The sequence below is a fragment of the Nerophis ophidion genome, unplaced genomic scaffold, assembly GCF_033978795.1.
Source record: "Nerophis ophidion isolate RoL-2023_Sa unplaced genomic scaffold, RoL_Noph_v1.0 HiC_scaffold_30, whole genome shotgun sequence".
Classification (NCBI taxonomy): domain Eukaryota; kingdom Metazoa; phylum Chordata; class Actinopteri; order Syngnathiformes; family Syngnathidae; genus Nerophis; species Nerophis ophidion.
In genome coordinates, this window is record NW_026906952.1 from 1,261,961 (window position 1) to 1,279,862 (window position 17,902).

General features: G+C 40.1%; 1 protein-coding gene across 1 annotated transcript; it reads right to left on the reverse strand.

Annotated features, from left to right (window-relative positions):
- Positions 1–3,645: 3,645 nt before the first annotated feature.
- Positions 3,646–15,904, reverse strand: LOC133546489 (zinc finger protein 436-like). Its single transcript, XM_061892264.1, has 2 exons — positions 15,549–15,904; positions 3,646–5,302 (listed from the first exon to the last, which is right to left on the reverse strand). The coding sequence occupies exon 2, from the start codon at positions 5,250–5,252 to the stop codon at positions 4,347–4,349; it is 906 nt and encodes a 301-aa protein (XP_061748248.1). The 5' UTR covers positions 5,253–5,302; positions 15,549–15,904; the 3' UTR covers positions 3,646–4,346.
- Between the last annotated feature and the right edge of the window lie 1,998 nt (positions 15,905–17,902).

Consider the following 17,902-nt stretch of genomic DNA (forward strand, 5'->3'; position numbering starts at 1 on the left):
CAGTAAGGAACGCAGCTATTGGCTGTCCTAGAAGACCACATGGCCTGCTTTACACCAAGGTACATGCCTATATGAAAGTAGATGTTGATCAAGCAAGGTGCCTTCAGGACCAGTTTAGTTGAAAGACAATGTCAGTTTTCTCTTGGCTATATAAGTGGAGGTCCATCAGTGTTGGCAACTCCTCAGTAAGGAACGCAGCTATTGGCTGTCCTAGAAGACCACATGGCCTGCTTTACACCAAGGTACATGCCTATATGAAAGTAGATGTTGATCAAGCAAGGTGCCTTCAGGACCAGTTTAGTTGAAAGACAATGTCAGTTTTCTCTTGGCTATATAAGTGGAGGTCCATCAGTGTTGGCAACTCCTCAGTAAGGAACGCAGCTATTGGCTGTCCTAGAAGACCACATGGCCTGCTTTACACCAAGGTACATGCCTATATGAAAGTAGATGTTGATCAAGCAAGGTGCCTTCAGGACCAGTTTAGTTGAAAGACAATGTCAGTTTTCTCTTGGCTATATAAGTGGAGGTCCATCAGTGTTGGCAACTCCTCAGTAAGGAACGCAGCTATTGGCTGTCCTAGAAGACCACATGGCCTGCTTTACACCAAGGTACATGCCTATATGAAAGTAGATGTTGATCAAGCAAGGTGCCTTCAGGACCAGTTTAGTTGAAAGACAATGTCAGTTTTCTCTTGGCTATATAAGTGGAGGTCCATCAGTGTTGGCAACTCCTCAGTAAGGAACGCAGCTATTGGCTGTCCTAGAAGACCACATGGCCTGCTTTACACCAAGGTACATGCCTATATGAAAGTAGATGTTGATCAAGCAAGGTGCCTTCAGGACCAGTTTAGTTGAAAGACAATGTCAGTTTTCTCTTGGCTATATAAGTGGAGGTCCATCAGTGTTGGCAACTCCTCAGTAAGGAACGCAGCTATTGGCTGTCCTAGAAGACCACATGGCCTGCTTTACACCAAGGTACATGCCTATATGAAAGTAGATGTTGATCAAGCAAGGTGCCTTCAGGACCAGTTTAGTTGAAAGACAATGTCAGTTTTCTCTTGGCTATATAAGTGGAGGTCCATCAGTGTTGGCAACTCCTCAGTAAGGAACGCAGCTATTGGCTGTCCTAGAAGACCACATGGCCTGCTTTACATCATCCATTGCAATGGCGGCTGGAGGAGAGAAGAAGAATGTCACGGGAGAGATCAAAAGGGATTAAAAATAAGTTGGATTCAAACTGGAAACAATTGGGTAGTTCTTCAAAGTTGGCAGATTTATCAAGAAAGTCAGCAGAGAAGAAAACAGCGTAGTGGTTGTGGGATATATTCCCTCACTTTGTAATTCATACATCACATTCACAGCTCAGCAGCCATTGTTTTATCAAACACATCACATTATTTAATACATGTTTTCACTCCTCTGTCCGTCTGAAGTCTTCGATTGTCACACTTTACTCTTTTTTTCACTTCATTGACATTTCTAGAAGTACATTTGAAATGTTTCCCCTGAATGCTTTTGCTGCTCATCTTTCCTCCATCAAGATAGCTCAGCTTCACAATGTTGGAATAGTGATTGCTGATATTAATATTCTTCTACGGTTTAGAATATTACACTTTACTCTTTTTATTTGCGCAAATGAACTGGATGAAAGTGGTCTTTGTCACTACTTAGTGTAATTATATATAATTATGTATACAGAAACCTTCCATTTTTCACTGCTTGATTTAACTCTCATCTTATTTTATCCAGAGACAACCTGACCATAAAAAGATGGCTGCACATCAATAAACTGTCACTAAACGTCAATAAAACTAAATATGTCCTTTTTGGATATTATAAAAATGTCAAACGCAAATTATGATGGATAACATCGAAATAAAAAAAGGAAAGGTAATCACATTTTTGGAATATAACTTAAGAACTAAGCTGGAAACTACATATAAATCATACAAAGAAAACATTTCAGAAATTGTGTGCAATACTAAATAGAATAAAATAAATACTCACAAATATGAACTACATTTATTGTACCCAACTTCAGTTGAAACATACATTGTTTATTGCATAAAAGTCTGGGGACATACATATAAAACAATCACACAACAATATTCATATTACAAAAGAGAGTAATAAAGATAAGTCATAGAATGGATTCTAGAGACCCAACAAATGATTAAGTCACACATTTTAAAAGTAAATGATCTTATATAAAAGACAACTGTTCAAATGATGTATAAAGTAAATAATAATATGCTTCCAGAAGTGGTCCAGAAGATGTTTCAGATGTGAACCAGTAAATATGAACTAAGAGGGATTTATGTGTACTCAAAAGCAAAAGTATGAACACATGTAAAACAAATATGTACATCATATAAAGGAGTTCATCTATGGAATCATCTACAATTAGAAAATAAAATATGTAACACTTCATTATTTAATAAAAACATATAAAACACAATTATGAATAAGTATAAAAGTGAAATATAAATATATCTACACATAAAATGTTTATTGTATGTAACATATTTTATGTACTGTTTATTCTCACCTTTTCAGTCAAATTGTTGTGTTCATTTCAAAGTACACAAATGTGTATATTAACTCATGTACTTGACTGAAATAAAATCGCTAATCTGAAGTCTCTAATCCAGGGGCGCTCACACTTTTTCTGCAGGCGAGCTACTTTTCAATTGACCAAGTCGAGGAGATCTACCTCATTCCTATTTATAATTTATATTTATTTATTTATGAAAGAGACATTTTTGTTAACAAGTTAAATGTGTTTAATGATAATACAAGCATGTTTAACACACATAGATTCATTTCCTTCATGAAGACAAGAACATAAATTGGTGTATTACCTGATTCTGATGACTTGCATTGATTGGAATTAGACAGTGGTGCTGATAACGTCCGCATTTTCAAATGGAGGAAAAAAAAAGTCCTCCTTTCTGTCCAATACCACATGAAAGTGGTTGGATTTGGTATCTCATTTGTCCAACTTGCATACTCATTTTTAAACACTTTGTTATGAGAGTAGCATATGTGTGTGGCCCTTTAATGTCTGGCAGCAGGTGAGTGACATCAGTGAGAGTGTGGGCGAGCGAGGAGAGGGAGCGGTCGCTGAGGGCGGGGGAGAAATACATTGGCATCAAACTCCGTAGCTTGCTAGCTTGTGCACGCTAGCTTTCTGAGACTCTTATTTTGTTAGCACAGGCAGGATGAAACAGGTCTTTTATGGTGAAGACAGGAACTGTGCAGTCGCTCTTTAGAGTTTTGACAGTAGGTACGGAGTCTCTAGAAATAAAATGTCTTTCTCTGCGTCCGCCCTGTTAGTGATTTTTTTCTTGAATATGAGCTCGCAGCAGCCAGCGTCATCTCACAAGATCCTCGGGTGCCCAGAATGTCAAACAACTGACGAAAGTGAAGTCTTGGTATGATTGATGATTGCTCATTTTTATGTACATTTTTTAATGCCTGTCTTGAGATCGACTGACACACCCTCCGAGATCGACCAGTCGATCGCGATCGACATAATGCACACCCCTGCTCTAATCTATAAATGTTAGAATCATATTAAACAGATTGTTAGACAAACAACAACGTCACACATGTTATATGTGCTGATGTTGTTAGAAAGTCAAAATGAAAGTCTGGACAGTTTATTTCAAATCCTGCAGTTTCATTTGCTGCTGCTGTTCTCACCAGCACACTTGTGTTTCTTACACTGGTACTTAGAAGACAATCTTTCACCACACACACTGCAACTCAACACTTTCTCTCCTGGGTGTCTTCTCGTGTGGATTTTTAAACTAAAATTTATTACAACACGTTTACCACATTCTTAGCAGGAAAAAGTTTTTGCTCCAGTGTGTATTCTCATGTGTTTTTTTAAATGTTCCCTTCGAGTAAAATCTTTACCGCAGATTGAACATGAAAAAGGTTTTTCTCCAGTGTGTGTTCTCATGTGTACTTCCATATTACGTCTTTGTGTAAAACCTTTACCACATATTGAACATACATAAGGTTTTTCACCAGTGTGTGTTCTCATGTGCACTTTCAAATGGTTACTTTGTGCAAAACCTTTACTACAGATTGAACATGAAAAAGGCTTTTCTCCAGTGTGTGTTCTCATGTGTATTTTTAAATTTTTATTTATTACAAAACTTTTACCACATTCTGAGCAGGTAAAAGGGTTTTCTCCATTGTGTATTCTCATGTGATTTTTTAAATCGTCCCTTCGAGTAAAACCTTTACCACAGATTGAACATGAAAACGCTTTTTCTCCAGTGTGTGTTCTCATGTGTACTTTTACATTGTGATTTCTTACAAAACTTTTACCACATTCTAAACAGAATTTTTTTTTACTCCAGTGTGTATTCTCATGTGTTCTTTTAAACTTTGATTTCTTACAAAACTGTTACCACATTCTGAGCAGGAAAAAGTGTTTTCTCCAGTGTGTATTGTCATGTGAGTTTTCAAATGTTGCCTTCGAGTAAAATTTTTACCACAGATTGAACAAGAAAAAGGTTTTTCACTAGTGTGTGTTCTCATGTGTACTTTCAAATGTTGACTTCGTGTAAAACCTTTACTACATTCTGAGCAAGAAAAAGGTTTTTCTCCAGTGTGTGTTCTCATGTGTCTTTTCATATTGCGACGGTCTTTAAAAGTTTTGTGACAGTGAGAACATGTGAAGTGTGTGTTGTCAGTGTGACATGTCTTATCATCTTTAGAGTCTTCATCATCAGTGTCAGGAGAGTGTGACGTTGTGTCCTCACTATCTGATAGTGGAGCTAAGAGCTTGTCTGCTTGTGATCCTCCACAGTGGTCTCCATCAGCTTCTGTTGTCATGTGTTGTGTTGAGCTGCTGCTTGGAGGCTCCCCCCCTCCCCTCTCCTCACTTTCACCTTTCACCTCATCATCTTCACTCTTCACAGGGACACCAGTCACTGGGAACTCCTCCAACCATTTAGGCTGACTGATGCCCTCTTCCTCCTCTTCCTCTTTAATGTGCGGCGCCTCTTGGTCCTCTTCTTCCTCTTTAAAGCAGGGGGTCAGTGGGTCCATCTCTTCCTCTTTAATGTAAGGGTTCAGTGGGTTCTCTTGCTCCTTAAAGTGAGGGCTCAGTGGATCCACCACTTCCTTTTTAAAATGGGGTGTCAGTGGGTCCTCCTCTTCCTTTTTAAAATGGAGTATCAGTGGGTATTCCTCTTCCTTCTTAATGTGGGAGTGCTGTGGCTCCTCTGTCCGCATCCTGAAGCTCCACTTCTGTTGCTCAGGGTGAAGATGTTCTTCACAGATGTCTGCAAGACAAACACAGCATCTCTGCTCAGTCACACAATGCATTCAGTACTTTTACATGCACTTAGGAAAAACAAGTTATCGTATGAACTGTCTTGAAATCTCAGTGACGCACAAATTGCTGCTCTTTCAACATTATTCACAGGAAAAGAAACCAAAACCAGGACGACAGGACTTTTTACTATGGATGAACAATATGGTTTAAAATTGATTTTGCGATACAGTATTTCATTTAGAATTACTGATAGAACCATTTTAAAACAGGCTACACAGGCTCCTAATTTAGTTGCTGAAATATGCAGTAAAATATTACATTTCCAGTATTATTTTCTCAAAAAAAGTAACCAGATATTAACAGTAAATAAACAAGTACATTATTAATAACTGTTTTGACAAAATAATACTATTAGAAACGAACAATATGTTACTGCATATGTCAGCTGCCAAATTAGGAGCTTTTGTACCTATTTTGAAATTATTCTACTCTCAATCATATATCAAATTATATATTGTGACATATTGTTATTAGGATATAGATTTGAGGTCATATCGCCCATACCAAACATTGGTTCGTCGAGTCATTTTGTTTGGCCCACCAAATATATTTAATTTTAATATTCTTCAGATGTGTGTGTATGTTTAAAATGTGGGACTCCTGTTCTACATCTCGTGGAAGTGTCATGTCATGGGGATGGTGTGTTTTCAACTAAGGGTGTGACGATACGGTCAGCTCACCAAAGGATACTCGATATTGGCTTTAGGAGAACAAGACAATATTTTGGTGGTTAACATGATTCTTACACATATGTGTACTTCATGTGTATATGAATGTACTTTCCCTTGTGTGCTTAGTTTGACTGTAACTTCATAGTGGATAATATCTATAAACAACCTCAATTGTTTTACATCTTTAATTTGAAGGACTGTTTACTTATCTGACAAATTCAAAGGACACTGCACTTTTTAAAAATGTCACCTATCATTCACAATCCTTATGTAAGACATTTGTTTCAAACTTTTATGAATTTGAATTATTAAATAATCATGAGCAAAAAATCAGCTAACATTGGAGTCAATGGGAGTTCCTCTGTTAGACCCACAAAGTCCTCCAAAAAAACATCCAAAAACTGCCAACAATACTCCTTTTACATTTTGTGACCTGAATATTAACCAAGTATTAATGATATTGTTATTATAAGTGCTAACGTTAAGGACCTACTTTTAGCGGCGCATTGATCACAGAAGTAACTAGCTTATGCTGCTATATTGACATACTGAGCTGCTTCCTCACCTCTAAGATGATGAAAGCTAATTCTACAAACCCTGTTTCCATATGAGTTGGGAAATTGTGTTAGATGTAAATATAAACGGAATACAATGATTTGCAAATTATTTTCAACCCATATTCAGTTGAATATGCTACAAAGACAACATATTTGATGTTCAAACTGATAAACATTTTTTTTTTTGCAAATAATCATTAACTTTGGAATTTGATGCCAGCAACACGTAACAAAGAAGTTGGGAAAGGTGGTAATGGATACTGATAAAGTTGAGGAATGCTCATCAAACACTTATTTGGAACATCCCACAGGTGTGCAGGCTAATTGGGAACAGGTGGGTGCCATGATTGGGTATAAAAGCAGCTTCCATGACATGCTAAGTAATTCACAAACAAGGATGGGGCGAGGGTCACCAATTTAAGGAAATTGTTGAACAGTTTCAGAACAACATTTCTCAAAGAGCTATTGAAAGGAATTTAGGGATTTTACCATCTACGGTCCGTAAAATCGTCAAAAGGTTCAGAGAATCTGGAGAAATCACTGCACGTAAGCGATGATATTACGGACCTTTGATCCCTCAGGTGGTACTGCATCAAAAACTGACGTCAGTGTGTAAAGGATATCACCACACGGGCTCAGGAACACTTCATAAAACCACTGTCAGTAACTACAGTTGGTCGCTACATCTGTATGTGCAAGTTAAAACTCTACTATGCAAAGCGAAAATCATTTATCAACAACACACAGGAACGCCGCCGGTTTCTCTGGGCCCGAGCTCATCTAAGATGGATTGATGCAAAGTGGAAAAGTGTTCTGTGGTCTGACGAGTCCACATTTCAAATTATATTTGGAAACTGTGGACATGGTGTCCTCCGGAACAAATAGGAAAATAACCATCCGGATTGTTCTAGGCGCAGAGTTCAAAAGCCAGCATGTGTGATGGTATGAGGGTGTATTTGTGCCCAAGGCATGGGTAACTTACACATCTGTGATGGTATGAGGGTGTATTTGTGCCCAAGGCATGGGTAACTTACACATCTGTGATGGTATGAGGGTGTATTTGTGCCCAAGGCATGGGTAACTTACACATCTGTGAAGGCACCATTAATGCTGAATGGTCCATGCAGGTTTTGGAGCAACATATGTTGTCAACCAAACAACGTTAACATGGACGCCTCTGCTTATTTCAGCAAAACAATGCCAAGCCATGTGTTACAACAGCGTGGCTTCGTAGTAAAAGAGTGCGGGTACTTTCCTGGCCCGCCTGCAGTCCAGACATGTCTCCCATCAAAAATGTGTGGCACATTATGAAGCGTAAAATACGACAAGACTGTTGAACAACTGAAGCTGTACATCAAGCAATAATGGTAAAAAATTCCACTTTCAAAGCTTCAACAATTAGTTTCCTCAGTTCCCAAACGTTTATTGAGTGTTGTTCTGCCCTCACTATATGTGTTGAGGTTATACAGCTTGGCAGACAGCAAACAACCAATCCAGGACGTTCTAATAAAGTTACAAAGCAGATGAATCCATTTAGGTGTCATGGTCCACGTCTTGGACCATGTCATTGTTCTGTTTTGTTATCACAGCCTGTTTTGTATTTGACGTCTTTAGTTTCTGGTGGTACTTCCTGGTTTGTTTCGGTTGCCTAGTTACGCATTTAGTGTCACCTGTTTGTTGTTTTTGATCACGTGCAGCTGCCTCTGATTATTTCTGCCCCTATATATGCCTGTCTTTGTTTGCCTTTTGTTCTCGGAGTTTAGTTTGCTACACGCAACAGATGACGTCACATTTCCCGATTGTGGTAAAAGACTTTTTCTTATACGATTAGCTTCCATGCTATATTGTTTGCTTGTCCGTAGTTTATATACTAGCGCTTTTTGTTCCTTTTAGCTTCCACGTTAGTTCTGTTTGTTTTGTTTTCAGTGCCTTGTGCAAGTGTTTTTTGTTCAAAAATTGTTTTTGTCGTGTATAATAAATCATTATCCTTACCCTCACGCTGTGTTCCATCCTCCACTGCACCCACGAGAGAATAACTTTTCACCACGATACCAGCAAGACGTCACAGTAAAGTCCGAGCTAATGAAGCTTCTCTCGCAGCGGAAGTCGAAGAATTCGACAGGATAACGTGGAGGTTAGCCCAAGCGATGCAGGCTGGGACATTCCGCGGCGCGCCGGATGTGATGATCTTGGGGCTTGGAGGTCTCCAAGTCCCGCTTGACTCCACTGGGTCCAGCAACACCCCGTCTCACCCCACCCCCTCGCATGCGTCGGCAGAGGCGGAAGCCGCGGCGAAGGGCATCGCCTAGCGACAGAGACACGCTAACTCCACCATCACCCCTTCACGGACACAGCCACTTTCAACTTGTCCAGGACTCACCATACACGCCTGGTAATCCTTTTTGTTTTTCTTCTATTGACTCCTCCGGCTGGTCTGGTAGTCACGGGTACTGCATCCGTGACGTCAGCCCTCTTACGTCCCCAGAACATAGTGGGGATTAAGAATTTTTTTTAGAGCAGGCACTCCCTCAGTCGTCCACAGGGGACATAAATGACAATCTTACACTCCTTAAAGACATTTGTTTTCAATCGCAGTATAAGTCTTTATTTTCTGAATTTGATTGATTGATACTTGTATTAGTAGATTGCACAGTTCAGTACATATTCCGTACAATTGACCACTAAATGGTAACACCCCAATAAGTTTTTCAACTTGTTTAAGTCGGGGTCCACGTTAATCAATTCATGGTACAAATATATACTATCAGCATAATACAGTCATCACACAAGTTAATCATCATAGTATATACATTGAATTATTTACATTATTTACAATCCGGGGGGTGGGATGAGGAGCTTTGGTTGATATCAGTACTTCAGTCATCAACAATTGCATCAACAGAGAAATGGACATTGAAACAGTGAAGGTCTTACAGTAGGATATGTACAGCCAGCAGAGAACATAGTGAGTTCACATAGCATAAGAACAAGTATATACATTAGAAGTACATTTGATTATTTACATTAGGTTATTTATAATCCGGGGAGATGGGATGTAAATGGAGGAGGGTATTAGTAAAGGGTTGAAGTTGCCTGGAGGTGTTGTTTTAGAGCGCTTTTGAAAGAATATAGAGATGCACTTACTTTTACACCTGTTGGGAGTGCATTCCACATTTATGTGGCATAGAAGGATAATGAGTTAAGATCTTTGTTAGATCGGAATCTGGGTTTAACGTGGTTTGTGGAGCTCCCCCTGGTGTTGTGGTTATGGTGGTCAGGAAGTAGTTGGACATGTACTTCGGTATCAGGGAGGTGTAGCGGATTTTATAGACTAGGCTCAGTGCAAGTTGTTTTACTCTGTCCTCCACCCTGAGCCAGCCCACTTTGGAAAAGTGGGTTGGAGTGAGGTGTGATCTGGCGTGGAGGTCTAAAAGTAACCGGACTAGCTTGTTCTGGGATGTTTGGAGTCTAGATTTGAGGGTTTTGGAGGTGCTAAGGTACCAGGAGGAGCAAGCGTAATCGAAAAAAGGTTAAATGAGGGTTCCCGCTAGAATATTCAAGGTGCTTTTGTTGACCAGAGAGGAGATTCTGTAGAGGAATCTCGTTCTTTGGTTGACCTTTTTGATTACCTTGGTTGCCATTTTATCGCAGGAAAGATTAGCTTCTAGAATGGAACGTAGGTAGGTGATCTCATCTTTCCAGGTGATAACAATGTCACCCACTTTTATAGTGAAATCAATGACTTTCTTAAAGGGGAACATTATCACAATTTAAAAAGGGTTAAAACCACTAAAAATCAGTTCCCAGTGGCTTATTTTATTTTTCGAAGTTTTTTTCAGAATTCTACCCGTCCCGGAATATACCTAAAAAAAAGCTTTAACGTGATTGATTTTCGTTATGTGCGAAGCCACTGTTCATTTTCCTGTGACGTCAGATAGCGATGCCAATACAAACAACATGGCGGTTACCATAGCAAGATATAGCGACATTAGCCCGGATTCAGCCTCGGATTTCAGCGGCTTTAGCGATTAAACAGATTATGCATGTATTAAAATGGATGGTAGGAGTATGGAGGCAGATAGCGTAAATGAAATTGAAGAAGAAACTGCAGCTATTGAGCGAATAGCTATTGACGCTATTCGGCCATGTCTGCGTTAGCATCGCCGGTAAAATGTGCGGACCAAACGATCAGGACTTTCGCATCTTGTGACACTGGAGCAACTTAAATCCGTCGATTGGTAAGTGTTTGTTTTGCATTAAATGTGGGTGGAAGGAAACGCTGGATGTAAATATGGTTTCAAATGTACATACAGCTAGCCTAAATAGCATGTTAGCATATGTTTGATTAGCACATAAGTCAACAACATCAACAAAACTCACCTTTGTGATTTCGTTGACTTTATCGTTGGGAATGCATCTGCTTTGAGTGTCGCATGATATCCACACATTCTTGCCATCTCTGTCGTAGCATCGCCGGTAAAAACCAAACGAGGGACTTTCGCATTTCTTGACACTGGAGCAACTTAAATCCGTCGATTGGGATGTGTTTTTTTGACATTAAATGTGGGTGGAGGGAAAGGCTGGATGTAAATATAGCTACAAATGAGGCGTAATGCTGCAATATGTATACACAGCTAGCCTAAATAGCATGTTAGCATCGATTAGCATGCCGTGCTAATCGATGCACATTCTACATAAATCAACTAGAATCATTCCCTGATCGTGTTGTTACACCCTCCGACAACACACCGACGAGGCATGATGTCTCCAAGGTACCGGAAAACAGTCGAAAAAACGGAAAATAACAGAGCTGATTTGACTTGTGTTTGTAATGTGGTGGAGAAAAATGCTGTTCTCTACCTAGGTGACGTCACGTTCTGACGTCATCACTCCGAGAGCGATAAACAGAGAGGCGTTTAATTCGCCAAAATTCACCCATTTAGAGTTCGGAAATCGGTTAAAAAAATATATGGTCTTTTTTCTGCAACACCAAGGTATATATTGACGCTTACATAGGTCTGGTGATAATGTTCCCCTTTAAGGTTGATATGGGACCCATATAGGATGGATTCCGTTTTACCTAAGTGTATGGATAGCTTGTTGTCAGAGAGCCAGGTGCAAATATTAAGTAGTTCAGCACTGAGGATTTGTTCCACCTGTGACTTGTCCTTGCCGGATACCAGCAGGGCCGAGTCATCCACAAACAGGAAGAATTCACAGTGGCATGCTGATGGCATGTCATTTACGTATATTAGGAACAGTAAAGGTCCTAGTATACTGCCTTGGGGGACTCCACAGCTTACTGAGAGGGGAGGGGCACCTCTACCACCTGTTTCTTCCCCTCCAAGTAAGATTGCATCCAGCTTGATGAGGTTTCATCGAATCCGATTGCTCGGAGCTTATCCAACAGTATAGCGTGGTTAACGGTGTCAAAGGCCTTCTGAATGTCCAGCATGACCATGCCGCAGTATTTGCCCGCGTCCACCTCAGTTAGAGAAGGCATGTGTCAGTGGAGTGCTTAGTTCTGAAGCCGGATTGGAATTTGTACATTAGTTTATTAGTAGCAAGGTATCCATCAACCTGTTCATAAACTATTTTTTCCATTACTTTCAAAATGGAACTGAGCATAGAAACAGGTCGGTAGTTACCAGGTTCTAATTTGCTTCCTTTTTTTATAAAGGGGGGTTACTCTTGCTATCTTGAAATCCTTGGGTAACTGGCCTTGTTTGATTGAGAAGTTTATTATATGTGTGATTATTGGGGCAATGGTGGTGGCAGAGTCCCCTCTGAAACCCCTCCACCTGTGACTTTTCCTCCCACCCTGTCTACCTCTTTCAGTTCCTACCCCCACTCACCCCTAGAGGTAGTTTTAGACCGTAGAGAGAGCGTCTGGCATCCGCTTGTGGAAGGGGGGGCTCGTGCTGGAGGTAGCACAGCGGCGTTCAGCCGAGTCTCTTCTCCTAGTTTGTATGGTTGACAGGTATTCTTGTTTCCATCGCTTCCAGAATCTATCAGAGAGAGATTGGACTTTCCGCCATTGTTGCGAGTGGATGTCTTTCACGTTGAAGTCTCCTGGCGGTGCAGATATATGACGTCTCTCTTCAGTGTCAGCAAGGTTGCAGGTGTTAGTATTGCTGGCATCTCTGGTTTAGTTGAAACTGGAATGAGAGGTCTTGCGTTTATAATTGCCATGACCTCAGCCATGAGAGTGGTGAGCACCTCATGAGAAAGGTGAGAGCCTCCCTCCTTAAGGAGCAATGCATCCAGGATACGGCGCGTGATGCCAATTAGTCTTTCCCACACTCCTCCCATGTGGGAAGAGTTTGGCGGATTGAAGATCCAAGTGCACACTTAGTCCTGCAGGTAAGTTTTCAACTCTTTTTCCAACGACTCTTCCTCTTTTTCCGACCACTTGTCCCTCGCCGTCACCTTCTCTTCCTCGTCATGCTTCTCGTCGTCTGTGCTGGAGTCCATGACGATGGCCTTGGACTTGCTCCCCGCTCTGGACTTCTTGGGGCTGGACGAGGAGCGTCCTGCTTGGGCGTCGCTCTTCTTGCCCTTGGCGGCGGACTTGTCGGCCGACACTTTTTTCTTGGCCCTCTTCTTTTTCTTGGCGGGAAGCTGTTTGCCGCTGTTCTGTCTCTGAGGATCTCATCAGTCCCCACGTTGACTTTCAAGATGTCAAAACCATACGGTACATCAGCGAAGCAATACAAAAACTCATGAAAAAAATAAACACAGCAGTAAAACACTTACATACAAACAAGACAGCTGCTTGTACACCCGAAAGAGAACAAAGAACAGTGTCTAAGAGGAGCATCAACATTTGCATTTAAACTGTAAAATCCTGTTTATGATTTATTTACTCTACTTATTTAAATATGAACATTTTCCTTTAGGAAACTTTTATGATTTGTGTGTTGTTGTAGCTGGTATGCTGCATTTTTTATTTTTTTTTCCCCCCAAGATGGCGACCCTGTAGTGGCTGCTGTTGGCAGGAACTCTGTGCTCTTGTGTCATCCTTTTGTGTTTCCCTCTTCTTTTCATGTTTATATACATATATATATATATATATATATATGTATTTTTCTTTTTTTTTTGCCTTTTGGTCCGGACCTTTTTGGACTGTGTGACAAGGGGTGGCACTTTCGTGACTTCTGCGGTGCTTTTTTGTGAACTTCTGGATCTGCCTCCCGAGAGCCTTTTGGCCATGGAGACCAGCTGCTGGGTTTCTGCCACACCAGAGTCCGTTTGGAGAGACTGGAGGAGATGCAGATGAAGAGACAGGACTGCGGAGCTAGCACTGAGCGCCGGGACGGAAAAGCTTCACAGTGTCTTGGCTGAATGAGCAGGTATCGGACACCTCGGTCTCTTTGGACATATCCTCACTCATCCATGCGGACTGGACACTGGCCGAGACTTGGTTTGGCGGCCAAGAGTGGAGTCGGCTCTCTTGGTTGCTTTGTTGGGTCTGCTCCCGTCTCTGGCCAAGCTCCCTTCACCCCAGCAGACGATGGCGTGGGACACCGCAAAAGCCACCACATTGTATATGTTTCTTTTACTTTTTATTCATGTATGTATGTAGAAGTGGCTGGTTGCATCAGCTCTGCTCTTTTAATGTCCTTTGTCCTCTTTGATGTTTCCCTCTTACACACATGAAAGAGGAATGTGTGCTATGGCAATGAGTTGTTTTCTTCCCTTGGCCTCAGTCTGGACCCCCTCTCCAGGGGCCCAGGCTTGGACCGATTTTTTTTTTCTCTCTCATTGCCCCCACTTGTTTACCTGTATGTATCTCACCTTTTTTGCAAGGGGCGCCGCAAGTTGGCAGACCCGTCAGCGATCCTGTTCTGTCTCCCTAGAATGTTTGTCTGACCTTGAATGGGATTCTGCTGAACATTTTAATTTCCCCTCGGGGGTTAATAAAAATGTGTCTGATTCTGATGTTTAACATCAACAAAACATAGCTAATTAGTAAAAATAAACTACATTAATTCATCTCTCAACGGTGTTGAGACATTGCTGGACACCGGAGTAGTAACTAAATCCAAATAAAAAATGATTTTTTTTTTTTAAGATATCTGGCTTGTATTTTCAGTAGGGATGTAAATTTATAGATTCATGGATATGATACCCTAATAAATATTCCTTATCGTTACCAGTATTTATCAGTACTCTTGTCGGTACTACATGTCATTTGTGGAAATAAAAACCTGGAAAAAAGGCATTTTAAATAGCATTTCTATTAGCACAAGAGTTTGAACACCTCCAACATGATGTTCTGTAACATTTTAAAGCAGGGAAGTCTTTTATCAGCAGCTGTTTATTTGAAGTCTTAAATAGATAGATAGATAGTACTTCATTGATTCCTTCAGGAAAATTAAAAGAAGTCAACTATGTGTGCAGTGCAAGGTGAAATGCAGTTATGTCATCTTCTTCTCAATAACACACACATCAAACTTTTGCGCGTAGTTGCTTCCTTATTTGTCATCATTCAAAGCTGATTGCAATGTGTAGCAGCGGCAGCTGAACTCAATGTGAAAATGTATCATAGTTATGTCAGTCAGCTGGAATTAAAAATACAAATAGTTGTGCCGTTAGTCCAGAATCTTCACGGTCCTCATGGACAACATAATTAGGAACCAGTACTAAAAAAATGGTACTTGGTGTACATCTCTTATCTTCACCACTAAACCTTTGAAATATGCTGACATATGTGCTGTTAAAGGTAAATAAACAGTAGCCATATTGAATGTTTGCCTTCATTTGACCACGTGAGGTAAGGAGGACGGCCTCTAGGTCACATGGTTACACCCCAGCAATTACACTGTTGATGATTGATGAGCATTCATTTTTAAATGGTGGTGTTAAAAAGCAAATATATCTCCATCTTTAGTGATAAATGTGTCCCCCGGATGAACATGTGTCACAAACATTGTATTAGATGATATGTGGATGTTGTGCTTACTTGGACTGTGATGAAGCTGTGAGGACTCAGTTGGTTTGTCTTCATGCTCTTCAGTCTTCACAGAGACAACAGTCAGTGGAAACTTGCTGACATCAGCCTCCTCCTGCCCTAGAAGACACTCTCCCCCCTCTTCTTCTTTAAAATAAGAGGGCTGTGGAACCTCCTTGTCCCCTTTAAAATGTGAGGGCTGTGGATACTCTAAAGTGAAACTGTCCCCCTGCAGATGAGGGAGACATTCTTCTTGGTGTCCAATCAGCTGATGGATGTCTACAGGACACAAACAAAACACATTTTAACTCCTACATGCTAAATATTAAATTGTACATGAAATATAGGGCTGTGGCTATTGAAAATGTTATTAATCAAGTGTTCTACTGGAAATGTTTCCGATTAGTTGAGTAACTGAATAAAACAGTGTTGCTTGGTTAAAGACAAATTTAAGCGACTATAAAACATTTCACTTAATAATGAACAGTCAATTGGTTTGAGATGGTATGAGATCAAGATGTCATCTTTAGAGCAGGCTTTGTTTTTTTGACAATCACAGACACGTTAAAACATTAAAGTACCAATGATTGTCACACACACACTAGGTGTGGGGAAATTATTTCCTGCATTTGGCCCATCACCCTTGATCACACCCTGAGAGGTGAGGGGAGCAGTGAGCAGCAGCGGTGGCCACGCCCGGGAATAACCTTTATGGTGATTAAACCCCAATTAAAACCCTTGATGCTGAGTGCAAGGCAGAGAAGTAAGGGTCCCATTTTTATAGTATTTGGTATGACTGGGTTGGGGTTTGAACTCACAACCTACCGATCTCAGGGAGGGTGCACCAAAATGAAGGAAATAACAGGTCAGTATGCTTTGACACACATATATAACTTGTCAAACCTGCCAGCTATCAGGCTAGGTTTACAGCGTCAGTCACCATGGTAACTGACTCTGACTTTGTCTTACCTCTCTTATTTTTGGAGGTAAAACTCTCGAGCTTTACATACTCAGGACTTTGCACTTAACCTGCTCTCTGGAATATTCCCCCGGTGACTGTGTGAGTTTTGTGTAAACTTGTTGATACACATTGTTACAAACATCAACCTCTCATAAATATTGTGTGTCTGACAATGTCTCCTTCTTATCAACAATGTAAAACAATCAGTGCATCATCCTCACATGACAATTAATCTTCCTACAGACAATCTATTTAAGAATAGTGTGAATAATGAAATATAAAGTTGGTAAAGATGTGAGAGTAAGAAGTAAACAAACCTGTTCTGTGCAACACAACTTGATGTTTTTCATTTTGTCGCTCCTTCTCCTCTTTTGTTGGACAACGTTCCTCCTCGTACTCTGCTGTCGTTCTTTGGCACATTTTCACACAATCACAACACTTTACACTCACCCTTGATCTCTACTTAGTGATGTGTTTTGATCACTTCCGCCTCTCTTTGTTAGCAGCTAACAAGCTAAGCTAACTAGCAGGCTAAGCTAGCTCGAGACGCATCAAAGTGCGCTCAGACTAATATAACCAGATGCAAACAGTTATTAACGATGTATACTCTATTTACTAGAGTCTAATAAAGGACATATATGTGTACATGGAGGCACAGATTAAGAACACTGAACTGTGACGACTGCAATAACGTCTTCACCGTCAGACGCCATCTTGCTTTATCCTCGCCGTGTTTGGTTCGCGCGCAGTGTTGTCAGATCTCGCGAGAGAAACAAGTAAGCAGATCTTTTTCCAAATCTCGCGAGAGAAAAAAGTAAAACCAGCTTTCCACCTCCGGTAAAACTGTTTTATTATATACTATTTACTTATTATGAAATTAAAAGTAAAATTGTCCATTTCAAATTTAAAAAACAAAGACATAAAACTTATTTCCGTAAAAATATTTAAATATTTAAAAATGTATTCAAACAACAGTAGCATAAGGAAAGACAAAAAAGAAACAAAATAAATATTACACTCATGATATTATTTTTTGTTTTCGATGTTAATCGTTTTTATAATGTATTTTAGAATGTGGGAGGTTTTCATGTTTTTTTTTAATTTCCTTTGAATAGAATAGAATAGAGTTTTATTGTCATTATTGCAGTGAACAGGTCCAAAGAACAACGAAATTGGAGCAGATCCCCAAAGGTGCATGTACAATATGGTAATATAAATAGTAAAATAAAAATAAAAAGATAGAAATAAGAGATGTATCTATATATGTATATATATCCACACAGATGCATACATGCATGCATATGAATATATATACACACATGCATATAACATTATTGCTTATTATAGTCCGAAGAAATAAAAAACAAATTAAAAACATGACACATGAGGACATGAAGGACATATT

Excerpts from the sequence above, each read along its gene's own strand:
- LOC133546489 (XM_061892264.1), bottom strand. The coding sequence starts at position 5,252 with ATGCGGACAGAGGAGCCACAGCACTCCCACATTAAGAAGGAAGAGGAA.